We start from the raw sequence: 17040 nt of genomic DNA on the forward strand, positions 1-17040 counted from the left end.
GATGTTTGTGCTTGCAAAATTTTGCTGTCACTCTGCACAAACAGAAAACTGTGCAGACAACATTTTGGCACATGAAACAGACCAAATGGGTGGAAAAGAACTGCCAGCATGTTTATATAACTTGGCAGTGGACACAAACGAAACATCACAATATGACACAAATTTTCAGAACAATAATATTCAACACTTATTAGGGTTAACACAAATTATCTGCATTCCGTTGATTTGTAGTCCAACCGCGATCCAAGCACTTGAAACATATTGAGCTCCTTTTTCCAGTTCTTGACCCCAACATTCACAAATTCTTCTTGTTTTAGTTGTTGTTTTTTCCTTCACAAACACTGAAACAAATACGGAAAACAGCACTTCCTGTAAAGGACTACTCTGGCCATATAGCACTCTGGAAGCCTCTTTTTTTGTTAACCAGACTGATATTGGGGACACTGAGGAGCTTAGCCTATTGACATACATCAGACTGAAACATCAACAGTCTCAGGTTGCTAAGCAGCAAATACCATTTGGCTTTGAGTAACACACATGAGATGCTAACATAAATTTCTCATAATATAATTTCTGCCAAATTAAAATTTTCACCTGGAACAGCATAATGTGACAATCTAGCATAGGTCTAAATTTTGAACACTCGCAGCAAATGGCATTTTATATGTAGCAATCGGGAGCAATAACGTACACGTGAACACACCAAGAGTGCTGGTCTCTGTAATTATTAATAAAGAATTTGGAATAAAACGTAACCCCTGCTACAACCATACAAACTTAGAAACCCCCATAACACATTAATACATCAATCAAAAACACAACTTCTTAACATTAACCATAATACAGTAGTACCATGAGCCTTTGGGCTCGTAACTCAGAACTGTCACCAATCAGAGTGATCGTAACCTTACGAGATGGGATACTTAACCCTTGCTGATGGTTACAAGTGAAGCACCAGCCAGGATTTAATATTTCTATTGTCTGATGTGTGGGTGAATTTGTTTCATCTACCAGGGTGACGTGCATTTTTTTACATCAACCAATATATATGACAACATATCTCTGGTTCTATCTGGACTAGAAACAAAGATTGGGAATTGTTAGAAAATTCAAAGGTGGGAAAACATGTCCGATACAGGATACTGCATGCTTTTGATTCTTTGATGTAAAATGTAAATAAAATGAGGAAATTCACACATGTGATGGTGATGTTTAAATACCTCTTCCTTGCACCAAACTACTCTGCAGTATCTGCTCCACCCTGATGGCCATGTTGGAGACATTCTGAGCTATAGCCTGAATCTTCTCCACCAGGCCGGCTGGTTGAAACCTGTACACACAAACGAGTGATAAAGAGATAATGGAACAAGGCAAATGACCAGTATTTTCACATGGTTGTCACAAAATGTAAAATTAATATAAAACAAAATTATTTGGATACAACACACACACACCTCTGAATCAAAAGGAGCACCTAATCTGACACAGCATGAAAATCTAAAACTAGCAATAAATATTTTCCATCATTGCACCTAATCACCCTCACATAGTGGCATCAGTCTTCCTGCTGCAGAATATTCTTCTTTCACTTCAGCATAAGGCTTGTCTCTCTCCTCTTCAAGCAATTACATACAATTTATTGTAGGTCAATATTGTTCCACATTTATCCCTGCTTTGGACCTCAATCTCATTCTCAACAACTCATGTCACTTAAAATGTTCTTTGAAAAAAAATAAGTGCTGAATTTAGTATGCGGAGCTGTCTGTGCGACCGAGCGATTGCAGTTAATTAATGGAAAAACTGTGCGATTACTGTACCTTGCACTGAAAAGTTGAGGATTATATAAACCTTTTTTTTTTTTGCATCTAAAACAGCTGCAGTAAATGGAGAAAGCAAAGAGAGAACTGCACACCAGGTGCACCATAACATAGCAAGCGTTGATTGTGCTGGCAACGTGTTTTGAGCAACACTCTGTGTGATCAACCATTTACTCTACTTCTCCTCCCTCCCATTTTACATCTCAACAGATGTAGAAGTGTTAGTGGGAAATGAAAATTGTTAGACACTTGGTTGGAGCGTGAAAAAGAAAAAGACCTGTTCTGTTAATACCACTTCCTCCGTAGGATGAGAGACTTCCCATTCACCCGATGTGCAGCAAACGTGTGTGTTCTTTGCTGTAAGAATGAGTTCCTATCCATTTGTGCACACGTTTTAGTTCTGGATATTTCCAAAGCATCTAACTGTCTGACTCCAGAATGTACAAAGCCAAGCATGCATAACCACATATTGCTGTGCCGGATATGTCAATTTAAATTAATTTACATGACTCGATTTTGGTATGTTTACTGTGTTTTGTGTGTGTGTGCGTGCGTGCGTCTGTGTGCTTCTCCCTGCATTGTCTAATCAGAAGATGGCATTAACCCTCATTAAAACCAGAGGCTTCATTGCAGCACAACAACACATCTGATTCAATGATCAGAATAATTAATAACGTCTGTGTGTGCTGCACGAATGAAGGCAAAGAAGCACAGCTGACAAAATGTAAAAACAGGTCCAGTACAATAATTTTTTTTTTTTTAAAGCCACCGCAAACTACCCAAACACTTTTGAAGTGTCCCTAAGTGTGACTGTGTCTGTTTAATTTGTGTACTAACAAAAAAAAGAACCCTCCATTCACTCCTGCACGTGTATTACAGGGGTATCACCTGTCTCAAAAACGTGAGACGTCATATCAACATTAATTCATGTGTAAGTCTGATGGTATCCAGTAATGTTTATTTCCGTGCATGCGAGTCAAAAGTCATTACGTCTGATTTCTTAAACATGCATGACTGCAATTGTTTTCAAGTATTTTTTGAGAAAAATATTTTGTTCTGTTAGGTGATAATTAGCCAACAAATTAGCTTTTAAAACTATTTTTAATAATGTTAATCACATTTTCGTTATATATTCTTAAGTTTTGACAAAAAAAAAATTGTCGCTTGACAATAATTCCTCATGGACTGTTTAACAGTAATCAAACTGACTTCATTGAGAATCTAACAAAGCTGTGGAGCAAGGAGTCAGGTGGTTGAAGGGAGGAAAGGGACCACATTCTGCCTGGAGTTGTGTGCTTCCATGCTCACTTCTGTATTCCTGTTTTTGTATGGCATTCCAGGATTATGATGAAGGCATGTCCAGAGCAGTCACGTTTGGATGTAAGTCTTTTTAGTCCCAAAATACGATGAAAAGAATATCGTTTACAGCATCGGTGACAAAGCAGTTACAGCATTTAATCCCTTTGTGCAAGGCTTGAAAAAAGACTGAAATGAAAACATGTTAAAGTTTTTACCCAGCTTCTTGAGTGTCAGGGACAAGTCTTTTTTTCAGGAGTACAGAAATAATAAATAAACAATATAAACCATAGTTCAGTTGATATATAAATTGTAGTCAAATTTTTACTCTTTCCTGCATTTCAGAACATGTTATCTGTGGTGGATTCTATATATTTTTATAGACCCTCCGACTTAGATCTGAAGTTATCCTCTGATTATTTGTCTGCCAGTGGTTTTGGGAGCTGGTACAATTTTGGTCAGCCTTAATGGTTGGGATTAGCTTGACTGATTCCACATGATCAGACTTCTGTTCATAGTCAGCAGATCTTATCTGTTATGCACTGTGACATGAAAGCAGAGTAAGAATTGGTGCTTCCCTCATTTGACTTCTTGCTTGATTTACCTTTCCTGACGACAACGTCTCCCTAAGCCCTGTCTTGACTTGATGCTTTCAGTCTAACATGGGTTCTGAGCCAAGAGGCATTGTTAGGGAAGGCTGTTTTGGAAGCATCTGCCACTGGTTCAGTGATGTACGAACTTATCCAGGTCAGAGCTTCAGCCAAGTCCATGATGGCATTCTCTAGAATTGATAAAATGCCACACTTTCACTCTCAACTCTTAGAGCAGTGACTAATACAGAACCAACAGTGCAGTCAGAGACTGCAACATCCCGCGACATCCCTTTTTTGTGCCTTTGGCTTCCTGAAAATGTTGCTTTTTGTTTTGTGATTACTGTATATCTCATCAGGTTTCAGAGATGTGTACCTAAAAGGAACAAAAGTGAAAATTTGACCTTGACCTAGTTTTTCAAATGTCAAGGTTGTGATTTAATTTTCATCCCCTTGCCTCCCTGAATATAACACCTTTTGTTTCGTCATTCTATCTTATCCGGTTCCTTAGATATGTGCAAAAAAACATTTTTTTTTAAATGACCTTTGACCTTGACCTATTTTTCTCAAGGTCATCATCTCACTTTCACCCACTTTGCCACCCAAGTAATGTGCTTTTTGTTTCATCTTTCTGTTTGCAACTTTTGTGAAGATATTTGGTGGAAGAACGGACGGACGGACAAACGAACGGACACACAAATACAAACACTGACAATATATCATGCAATGAATAGAGCAAAAACACTGATTGCTTTTTATGTGTGCCTACTTGGTTCACTGTTTAAGCCAGTAACTTTGCATATATCTGTCTATTTATATTTACACTGCTTAGCAGGGAAGAAGATGAGAGAGATAATTAGCCAGTAAGATGATGAGGACATTCAGCTCATCTTTATGGAGTATTCTGGTTGATTTTTTTCTAGACTTATGATTGAGGGTGAATACACTCACCCTACAAATGAAAGTAATTTGGGGGACTTGAATCAATATTCTCATTCATTTTGCCTTCATTCAAAGTTTACATCTATAGGTGAGGGCTAAATTCTTCAAAATGTTCACACGCCTCACTGACAATGTTAAAAAAAAAAAAAAAAATCATAGCTGCACATTTTTCATTTTGGCTATGAGGGATCATTTTTCATTTTTTCATAGTTCTCTAATGCGCTGCACCACAGCAGAAAAGTGCTGGAAAAAAATTGAAAATGGCTTTATTTGTTTTCACATATCAACATTTAGGATGACAGGTGGCATTTTTCTCATCTGCTAAAATTAAAATCTCCAGTGTAAAAAAACCAAACACTTTCCAAACACCCTTGGCGTGAAAGAATCCTTAAACAGCAATATAAATAAAAGCTTATGACAGAGCTAATTATAATTTCACTCCTCTAGTCTGTACTAGCAAGGTAAATGTGCACAGTGAAAGTTATGACTTTCTATTGCCTTTTAATGAGAACCAGCATTATACTTATGAAATTTGGCATTAAATTAAAAACATAATGAAGTTATTACATGGAACATTACACAACAGATACTAGCTGCAGAAAATTACAGCTCCTAAGATACTGTATCTATGAAATGCAATGCTTGCTTAGTAAACATGGTAAACCTTGTTACTGTAAAGCGCTGTGGGAGGCTTGACTGTGCAAATTGGTCTCAATATGACTTCACCTTCTCTTCTCACCCGCTGACAGTGTGAGCTCATGCCATTAGATGAACACACGAAGACAGAGAGAGGTAGAGGACCACAGAATGACAGCTGCCATTAGACAAATAGATGAAAGGTTGATAATGGCGCAAAGAGATCCAAAGAGGGCGAGGAAGAAATTGTGACAGGCATAGAGATATGCAGGGGGACAGTTGAGAATTATTTTCAAATAAAAGCAGGCATAAAATGAAGAAAAGCAGATGAAACAGACCAACGGTACCAACGGACTCTGTGTTAAGAACTAGAAATCATACAGAGAAGAGATCCTCTGTTCCTTCCTGTGGAAAACCAACAAAACAGCTTGACTCAAACATTAAATGATTTATATGATCACAGTTTTCAGGGAAATGCATATTTGATGGACCATTGTTTTATGTGTTTTACAGTAAAAATTCCTGTTTTGATAAGCATAGACAGTTTGCTTTTTATATAAGGGAGGGAAACAAAATAGAAATTAGGAAAAGCAAAGTGAGAACAAGACAGGAGGAAAGTATATGGAGAGAAGAAATTACAAAAGTAAATGCACCTAAGGATGATAAGCAGAAGTAGATCGTTCTAGAAGAGGCAACAGAGGGAGGCGTAAAGTAAAAAATCGATGATAACCAGAGGGAGTTTCCCAGGGTAAAAACATGCTCTCAGGTCCTCCTTAGTTTTGACTCTATACTTGTCCATTTGATGAAATCACTTTCTCAGGCACCTACAGCAAGTTCATAAGCATCCAAGAGACACATCGTGACAAGGGGTCAACATGTCGGCTCGCGTGTTTGAACGACAAATTTGTTTTGCATGTGTTCGGACTTACTAAATCCTGTGTCATGGTGTTAAAACATGACACTTAACAGCACTTACTCCGATGCCTCTTTACAAATGTCAGCCTACATGCATGAATGCACTTAGACACATTCTAATTGTTTCATATACACTGGTAGAATTAAGTTTGAACAGCTTTGTTTATTTCTCACAGTGATCTGCAGTTTGACATTGGCTTGAGCACAATGTTGAAAGGAAGGTCTGCTGGGATAAAGGTTGTAACTGACGGCGCTTAGATGGGGCTTAAGGAAGGAGAAATAGGTAAAGCTACAGCAGTGATCTGCAGAGAGAGCATGCCTAAGGGGAGACTTACCAATCTCCCCAACTCATCCCTTGCACCATAAAACACAGTGAATCAACTGCACATTCTTTTCCTCTCCATCTCCCTCTCTCATTTTCTCTTGCTCTTTGCTGTCTTGCTCCCCTTGTTATTTTCCCTCTTTTTTTTTTTGCTCTAACGAGTGGCTCCCCCCGTGGGTAAATTGCAGGCTGGGCCCTCAGACATCAAGTCCCATTCACTGCTACATGGGAGTGTGTCAGCACCAATGAATCTCACATGAAGATGAGACTCCAACTCAGTGTGTGTGTGTGTGTGTGTGTGTGTGTGTGTGTGTGTGTGTGTGTGTGTGTATGTGTGTGTGTGCGTGTGTGCGCGTGTGTGCGTGCGCGTGTGCGTGTGTGTCTTGTCTTGTGTTTCTGACTGGCCTGGTTTTGGGTTATGTTTTCATGAAGCACTCAGTTTCCATTTGTTTCTCTCCCTGTTGGCAAAAATCCCACTTTACCATGTCATTCACACCTTGCAGCCTTTCACACAAACTACATTACATTACCCTGTATGTATTGTACTGTATGTACATATGAGAATGAAAGGAAACAATGAACAGTAGGAATTTACGATAAAAAGGCAGAGGGCAACAAAAGAAAAGTAGATTTAACCCTGTGTGTGTGCGTGTGTTTGTGTTCATTCATTCTATGTCCTTAGCCTGGCATCTTTGCCATTGTCTTGAACCATAGCTGGTTTTAACATTCAATGTTACTTCAAATGAACTGATCCACAGACAGACATACACATGATCATACTCATTAAACACACATTTTTCTCTTTCTCAGGCAGACAAAGAAGAAGAAAGAAGAAATCTCTCTATTCAGTCAAAAAACTTTTAATTTCACTTCCTGAATTGATACTTTCACTCCAGCTATTTCTGCAGCTTCGCTCCAAGGATCCATTCAGTCCAAACAACATCGTGCTCAGAATTTTTAGTTACTTTTTTATTTATTTCACAGTGTTTTAATTCTCAATTTGAATTATGCCTACAGCACAAAACTCCACACAGACACGCACACGCACACGCACACTCACACTCACACGCATGCACGCAAGTACACACACACACACACACACACACACACACACACACACACACACACACACACACAGACACACACACACACATGTGCATGTAAATATATAGCCCATTAGAAACATAAATGGACTTGCATAACTTTGTACAAAAATCCTGAAAGCTGAAATGAAATAATATTGAAATAATATTTTAAAATGTGAAATGTTTTTCTCATGAAGTGAGAGGTCAAACATACAAAGGTTAACAAAGTAGTATAATACTTTGTGGAAAAAATGTATATAAAGTAACTAAATCAGCATTGTAATCTATGTGAAAGAGTTGGGGCAGTAAATGAATGAGATTGAATTGGGGCAACAAGCCAAGCTGCCGGCAATGCTTCTTGGGATTAGCCATGCATCTCTCCAGTGGTGGCTGAGGTTATTTTATCCTGTGTCATTCAGGCACTAATAATAATAATAATAATAATAATAATAATAATAATAATAATAATAATAATAATAATAATAATAATAATAATAATAATAATAATAATAACAATAATAATAATAATAATAGACCTTTATTGTCCCACAGTGGGGAAATTTGTGTCTATGTCTAAACCTTACCAAATTTCCACCATGGACACAACATTTTATTCCTTATATATCAACTTTGCTTTTAAAAACTACAGACTCATTCTTTGAACGTGAAAATTAAATTAGATAGGATGATTCAAAAACTGTCCTTTGGTTTCTTGAATACTCCTGGTATGAGGACTTTAAAGGGAATCCTTCGCACCTGTATCTCAAGGAGCAGGCTGACAACCACTGAGGCATCTAAAAGGTAAACTGTAGATTAAAAATATTTAAAACAGGTCATCCACACAGCATTTTGTTGGCTCTGGTGTTTCACTTTAGTGTCATCCTGATGATAGCCCTCTATTCACCCAAGCCACACCCTTAGCTGTAATGACCAGAAATAGATTTATGTTACAATAACACACGAGACAAGATTACACCCCTAAGAGCACTTCCCCTATTTATACCCTAAAAGTGGAACAACTACCCCCACATCAAACAGCAAATTACTAGACATTGATTGCTGTAAACACCAATGCCAAAACATATTAATCGCTTCATCCTATCTGCTCAGATGAGAATTTGAGCACTTATCTAGGATCATTTACATTTTGTGAAAGTCAGGGGTTTTCTGTCACTGTTCATCACATCACTGTGTTTAGTCAGACCATTTGAAAATGAAAGCCTCAGATGAGAGAATTTTAGAGAAAAGAGAAAAATGGTACTGATGGGGCAAAGAGAGAAACAGTTTGCTAAAAGCAGTCGTAGATGGGATGTACAAGACCTCGTCTGTTTTTAACAGTGATTTTGAGATAATAGCACCAATTTCCAAGCAATCATAAGTTTGAAAAATGCATGCGAGGATGTGAGTGAGTCAAGAGAAGATAACAGAAGTCACTGACTGTTGGAATTAGAAAATTGGTGTATAATGTAAATCAGGAACACAGCTACATTTGATAATTTGATTTCAGGGTTACTTGTCAAAATGAATAAGTAACTACAAGGCTGTACCAGCAGCTAGTGCTAAAGCACAACTGATACTGTACCATAAAAAGGAGATTAGCATGTATTATCTCTGCTAGCAATACAGCATTGCTATCGGAAACATTTTTTTTTAACATAGACTACTCAATATGATTTAGCATGTGGCGGCTTGGGTTTAACTCTTACTTTTATTAACGGTTTATTCAAACACCAATAAACCAGTATATTTTATTTGTAGCTGTTGATTCAGCAGCTGCTCTCATTAAACTCTTAGTCAAAGGTTAGAGGGTGCAGGGTTCACGAATCTTGGAGAACGAACTACGGGTTGTCCTCAACATGTGAGCACAATTAGTTGCAAGAGCTTGTTCGTAAGCTGAATTATTCGTAAGTTGTTATTTATTAAATTTCAATCCATAATCGGCATTTAAGGTCATTGAAATACCATTACTCCTCTAAATATAAAACTACTATTCCCTATGACTAACCAAAAACATAAAAACAACACAGAAATTAAATAAAATACAAGTTTACAGGTCATTTGGAGTTGAGTTGTTCTCGATTATATGTCAGTTTAAAATAAATGAACAGAAAAATAGTAATCCAGTTCCGTGATTTCACTCGGCCTAACATCCGTCCACTACAAATATTGGACTATCACTAGAATATCACTAGGAAACTGTTAAAAGCACATAATATCACTTTACTGCACTGTGGTTGTAACATGAGTAACATGCATGCAAATAGCACAGTCGGCCAAGTTTGATTCTTGTTCATAACCCTTAGTCATGTGTCATCCCTCCACTCATTCTTCTTACTGCCTGTTAAGTAATAGTACCAATATCTACTGTTAAGCATCACTCGTGATTCACACAATTGTTTTGTATTCACATTAGCTTACAGTAAACTTTGGTATGTCTGAATGTTCAATGTTTGTAAGTTGAGGATTACTTGCATTGCAAGTTAGCAATGCTAACGTTAGAAGCTGTGACAACTGGAGTGAAATCAATTTTTCATTTCAAAAGAGGGAACACTTACTATGGTAGATGGAGGGGAAAACTGCAACATCGATTCTCTACAGGTCACATTTGTCAGTTACTGTCAGAACAAGTGGACTTATGAGTTTAAATAATGAGTGGATTAGCTGCACTGTTTCAATCAGTCAGAGAGATATACTGACAGAAAACCTGAAGGACCAAACATAGACTACAAAGTTACACTGGGAAAGACACAAAGTCCGTTTCTGAAAATTTGTAAATCAACATTAACTTGGTAACTTGGTTTAATCTGTACATGCGATATCTGTTGCTTCGTCTGTCCACTCCTGGAAGAGGGGTCCCTCCTCTGCAGTCTTCCTGAGGTTTCTCCCATCCATTTTTTACCCTGTTAAAAGGGTTTTGGGGGGAGTTGTTCCTTATCTGATGTGAGGGTCGTACTGCTCGCAGTGCACAAAGGTCAGAGGGATATTGCCCATGTGCAGATTGTAAAACCCTTTGAGACATTGTTTGTGAATCTGGGCTATATAAGAATAAATAAACTTGAAACTTGTAATAGCAGTTGTGACATCCGGGCTAATCGAGTCCAGATCTCTTGTTTGCTTAATTCCCAATTTTATGAGCTAAAGTTTTGCTCCCAGTCACAGTTCAGTATATACGTAGATAGAGGAAGTAGTTTTCATTTCTAACGGCTGTTTCAGGCGGATTCTTTAAAAAAAGCAAAGGAGCGCTGATCAAAATGAGGCTTTGGACTAAGTATTTTAGCATGTCTTATAACGTGAGACAGTACAACCAACTCATTTGTGATGAGAGTACTCGCTTGTGAATGTCAGATGGAGTATCAAAGCATAAAAAGTTTTCAACTCTAGTACATCACAATTAAATAGGAGAACCAGCACCAGGCACTGAGCTAATCAGCTATCCCATGGGTTCCTGCTAATTACCCACATGCTGCTAACTCTTTCCACCTGTCAAGTGCTAGCTCCCCTACTTTACATTAAGTTGATCCTGTTTAAAATTGAGTAAGCAGCCTCAGACCATAAACATATCCAACACTAAAGTAAATATATGATTGCATTATTTTCAGCAAAAAAGATGGTATAGTTAGATAATTATTTCTGCACATGACCTCATTTTAAAGTCACATATCGTGAATGGTAATCAACATATCATATTGTAGGAAACCACTTACCAGAAACCAATGAGCCAGACTCAAACTTTAAAAATCTAGTAAAAAAAACAACAAAAACATACCTGTTGATAGCAGAGCTGAGCTCATCCAGCCGCCTTGCCTCCGTTGTCGATGTGTTGTCCAGTTTGGACAGGTTGTCCATTCTCTTCAGAATCACCTCCAGCATGTCACTGATTTTCCTCAGCACACCACGAGACTCAACGCTTCCCAGCACTGAATGGAGACGAGACAGGACATGGTGAATGAGTAGCTGGAAAGTGGAGCACATACAGTAAACTTGTATAGCGGCATGCCCATTAATAATAATAAAAAAAAGCCTGGAGCTATTCTGTCTCAACAGACTGTGGTTGATTTTACCTGTGCTATTGTTTTGAACAACTGAGTCTATGCTCTTCATTGTAACGCACATAAAAAACAAATTGCATTTTTTTTCATCCCATGAGGATACATTCACAATCTATCTTTTCTCTGCAATAAGTACGAGTGTTTTATAACAAAAGAAATTGATATAGATAAAGATATACAGTAGGTATATTGTAAAAGAAATGCATCCTCTCTGGAGTATATTAAGTCATTTTGCAGTTAAACTGTCCAGACTCACAATATTGTGACCTGTTGAGAGCTTCAACACGTGGTGCAACATTAGGACATCTTTGTTAACACCAGACCTATGTTTTGTCGCTATTGATGAATCTACATAAAGGATGTCTGTGTAGGTTCTCAGTTATCCAGGTCATGGTTATCCAAAGCTGTTAAGATCAATCCATTGGACTTTAAGAAAGTTCTTGAAGATGTTTCATCTATCATCCAAGGGACTTCTTCAGTTCTAAAGAAATGAAGGGGGATGACGCCTTGCTCAAGGGCGCCTCGTGCTTGGGAGGTGAACTGGCACCTCCCATTGTCAGTTCACACTCCTAAATTTTTTTGCCCAACATGGGTCTTGAGCTGCCAACCTTTCGGTCCCCAGTCCAAGACTTTGTGGACTGAGCGACTGCCAACCCCACCTTTTTTGCAGATTGTGCAAAAAAAGTAGATGTTTATTAGTATTAATAGAGCAATAAACTCCTGAGCAGCAATAACAAAAAAGTCTGATGTGAATCCAGCTTCATTCAAGGCTCAATATCATCAAAACCAATGACTTTGTGGTGAACAATAGTGCATCAAATATAAATTTGTACGTGAACTGGTGCATAGATATTTTGAGTTTTGACTAAAAAATATCTCTACCAAAAATTCAGAAAAAGTCACCTTTACACATAATCACAAAACTTCATTCCCTAATTTTTTTGTTAACGGTATTACTTGCTATCCTGAGCTGGGGTCATCTGATCAACAATCAACAATGTGTAATTCTTTCATCATTCATCATTTCTGCAACTACTTCCACTACATAACTTTGAACATTAATTTGATTATGGCTAATCATCATCATATAAATTTCAACAGACTATGCTGCTAGCCCTCAAGAAGCATTGGTTGAAAACAAGGGAAATGTCAACAAAATTCTCCATAGACTCAGGGCATGGGGTGAAAATGACACAGTGTTTGGAACAGGAGACCCATGCATGTAAACAGCACAGTGAGCCAGGCTTGAGTCTGGCTCCATTATGGGAAATCCAACCCTGCCATACTACCACTTCAACTCATAAAACCTTCTTCTCCCATGATCCTGTTATCCCTCATCGTTCAGTCTAAAAGCCAGCAACTGATTATATTGAACTCTCTTTTTCAAACCTTTGTCTCAGTCCATATCCATGTAATGATCATTATATTAATTTCACCAAGCCTATATTGTTTTCTTTGTGGATGAAAAAGGACAGGATCTTTAAGTAGAGGTTTGCATAGAGAAAGGAATACATATACTAACAACTGTAAGTGGAAAGACAATTTCATTCATTCGCATGCACACAGTTGGTTCTTTTAGAGAAAGAGAGGGACAGCATACCCCCACTGGATAATAAGATGTACAAAACCCCATTTGGATGATTAGTAGGACATAGTTTCTGTGAATTCATCTCATAATGATTGTTGATGAGGAATACCACTGAACACTTTAAAAAAATATCTAGAGAATTCTTTTTCGTGAGCTCAAAGAAAAAAAAAATTCTGAAACTTTTGTTTCAATACCTTTAGAGGACACTAAGATTGTTTTTACAAACAAAAAGGGACCGTAACAGTTGCAACACTGCTCTTTTAAAGACCCTAAACATGTTTTATCAACATGAATTCCCTCATTTTTCCTTGGTTTTCATTGGTATTTTTTCATGTATCAATCTTATATGTTCATTCAAATTTATCAAAATTACAGGTAATTATCATTGAACTCGTGAATACAAAAGGATCATTATTTGAATCATGAACTCTTCAGTAACCCCACATGATGAAGTAAACTGCCTTAAAAACAGCAAAGGACATAAGGGACACAAAAGTCCTTTGGAAAGTATATTTTTCCAGCTTCCTGTTAGGGGACCATATTTACACCACAAACACCTGGGTTGTTGTGTCTGGCCATTCTATCAAACTGCATGTCATCTGCTTGACAGGCAATTATAGCCAATGGGCAATAGCACCTAACAGTGCTGGTGCAAGGTCACTGTCTACCTCAATCTCTATCACCAGTTTAGTGAGTAGTCCTCTCAGCAATAGATAAATTCATCTCACACAAATCCTTTGGTTTTGATGGATCCTGTGTCAGACTGCGTTTGTTTTCCAATATCAGGATAAATTTGTTGTTTCGAATTAGCATTTAACATCGGCAATTCCTTTCGATGTGTTAAATAATAAAAACTGTATGTGATAGACAAAAAAACAACATCAAATCAATCTCTAAAATACAAAATGTTCAAATTGACCTTGTGGGTGGGGGACAATGGTTCCCTATGAGTCATTGCTTCCTGATGAATGTCTGTGTCAAAAGCCAGTCAGTGAGGCAGCACTCCCATGGCTGGAAAATGACCAGCATTTATAAATGAAGGCTTCCTTTGAAAACCTCATCTTTATTGTGGTGCATGTTCCTCAGCAAAAAGACAAACCAAAAGTCTTTGTCATGTGTTTCTCCGAGTTGACCAAATACCATTTTAAAGAACAATATTCATGGCTCACTTAAATGACATCATTACATAGAAACTGATTGGCCTTATTTACCTCCATTAAGATCTTACTGATATCATATATTTGTAAGTGAAGGCTGCTGTGAGCAGATTTTGGAGGTAATGGACAGAAATGTAATGAAGATGCACAGAAACAACAGAAACAGGTTATAGGTGGTTTGACTTGATCAAGCAGAATCAGAAATAGAGCTTAGCAAAAATATCTTCTATCAACAGTGAGCACAGCAGCTGTGAGGAGCCATGGGCCCATCCTGTAGATCCGTGCTTTTCCTTCAGGCTACAATGTTTTGGGTTTAACCCTGCATAAAGTATTTCTTATCTCATAGCTAGTAAATTATTTATACCAGAAAGACTAAGCATGTAACCACAGAGGTGAGGAGGAGCTATGCATTGTTAGCTCGATGTTTACATTTGTGCCATACTGTAGATTCTTCTCTTTGAATGAAAACTATTTTGATTTTTTTGACATTTTAAAAGCATGCTTACTGACAGAATTCAAATTTACATATTTATTACACTGTTAAGAAAAGTCAGTTTAATAATAGAATCTGCTGATGAGCACCATGTTAAATCCTCCGATGTAGATTTGCAACTTTTTTTTTTTTTTTTTTGGTGACGGTGGCTTTTAGAAAGACTTCGATGAAGAGTTCACATCTGATGCCAGACCAAGGTAAACCCCTCATGGTGTGTCAGGCTGACCTCTGAGTTTGTCATTGTTTAAAAATTTTCCCATCAGCCTATACATGTTTTTCCTGTTACTGTCACCGAGGCTGATAGGGTAACACAGATTTGTTAAAAGCAGGAGGCAAGCTCTCTACAGGGAAGGGATCAGTGCCTTCTAGATTTGACAGACCTGTAAAATAAAATAAAATAAAATAAAATAAAAACCTCAGCAGTGTCTGTTAAGTGGGTGAATCGGCTCTTCCAGCATCTCAGCAGGCTGCTGATGAGCCTAACTGAGAACACATCCACAGCTGAAGAGGGAGCAGAAGCATCTACGAGAGCGGGTCCACAAACCACCACCACATGCCCCAGGGTGGAGATTTTTGCTGTCATAAATTTGAATGTATACAATTTCCGACCACTGAGAATTGCAAAAGGTCTGTTGGTAAACCTCAGAAGTTAGGGCTCAGAAAGGTCATTTTGTAGATAATCACAATGCCTAAAGACAAAAGAACCAAGAAGAACCAAAAAAAAGCCCATCACCTCCCCTAAAATAATAGTCAGAACACTCAGACTTCTCTACAAGATCAATCCTCCATTCACCATCTCGTGGCATAGGTCACCGTATACCCGATCCTCAGAGGTATGGCACCTTTTCACAAACAGGTGGGTGTACTTTGGGCTTTAGTGGCTTGACCAAGGACCCTTTGAGGTTGCAGCACATGTAAAACCTTTCAGTAAGTGCTGCAGCTCTGCTATTCTGGTTTAAGTCAACACTCAGTCATGGCTATCCGGATTAGTAGATTTGAGTAAATGATCGATACAGATGTCAAACACTATTTTGGGCTGGGTCAGTTACAATGCTTTGTTTTCCAGTTACTTATTAATGAGAGACATATTCACATTGTTCTTAACTGCTATGTACTGTGTTTGATGGATGAACTGCAGGCTGTTAAAACTACAATGTCATTTTGCGACAAACAATTATGAAATGCAGAAAAATACATTTGTGAACTGGCACAAAAACAATGTTTTTGGATGCGTTGTTATTTACATGACGAAGCAACTTACCTCAAGTTCAAACAAAACTCAGAAACTCAGACCTTCTGACATGAATTGAACTCAAAGTTGTCGTACTGCCTGAGTGCTTGCCTGTTTGTGGTGGGTAAATGCAGGCTTAAGATACAACAAGAGTGAGTTAACAGGGCCAAGCTTTTGGCACACTATTTCATGGCTTGTCTGGCTTCACTCACTGACATAGGGTGAAATAAATCAGCACACACAAACACTCACGGTGTCCCGCTTTAGCCACCATATTGGAATGAATATTTAGTGTCACAGCACATCATATTTCTCCTGAGGAATGAAATGCATGAAGCGTGAACAGAATCCTTGTTAGTGTCGCTAAACAGAAAACTGAGAGGTGTGGAAATACTGTGGCCCACACAGTATTTCCAAACATCCAAGTTCCACATTTTCAGCAACAGTATTTTGTCAGCAGAAACAATCAACATAACCGTCTGTGAATTCAGTTGCTAGTGAGATGCATCTTTAGTAAATCACTGTTTGTGTCTGTGTCCATGAAATAGCCACAGCGTGTCCGCCTGCTCCAATTCACAGTAATGGAATGACAGATCGCACAAAGATCACACAATTCAGCAGAGCCATGACTTCTCTTCACAAAACCATTTCATGTGACTAAATTAAAAAATACACATTTCACCCGGGCTCTCTGTGTCGACTGCCTCATCAAAAATGAATTTTCCCATCCCAACACAGTATGGTGCCACATTAAAAGGGGAAAGAACTGGCAGGGGTGCATTTGGACTGCGTATATGTAAAGTATATCTGAAACAAAGTCGTGTGGTTTGTGAAAGGTTGACTATATAACAGGTTCCTTCATTTTGACGGAACACTAAAAAAAAATTGAAACAGTGGGAGTCCAAGAGTGCGACTGCAC

The 17040-nt window shown here is 38.1% G+C and overlaps 1 protein-coding gene across 1 annotated transcript in view; it reads right to left on the reverse strand.

Annotated features, from left to right (window-relative positions):
• LOC137600401 (alpha-1,6-mannosylglycoprotein 6-beta-N-acetylglucosaminyltransferase B-like) overlaps positions 1 to 17040 on the reverse strand; it is a 94004-nt gene that overhangs the window by 51503 nt on the left and 25461 nt on the right. Inside the window, exons 3-4 of the mRNA XM_068322012.1 lie at positions 11370 to 11520; positions 1221 to 1330 (exon numbers count right to left, since the gene is read on the reverse strand). Coding sequence (XP_068178113.1) covers positions 1221 to 1330; positions 11370 to 11520 — 261 coding nt within the window. The remainder of the gene's footprint in view (positions 1 to 1220; positions 1331 to 11369; positions 11521 to 17040) is intronic.

The sequence above is a fragment of the Antennarius striatus genome, chromosome 8 (assembly GCF_040054535.1).
Source record: "Antennarius striatus isolate MH-2024 chromosome 8, ASM4005453v1, whole genome shotgun sequence".
Taxonomy (NCBI): domain Eukaryota; kingdom Metazoa; phylum Chordata; class Actinopteri; order Lophiiformes; family Antennariidae; genus Antennarius; species Antennarius striatus.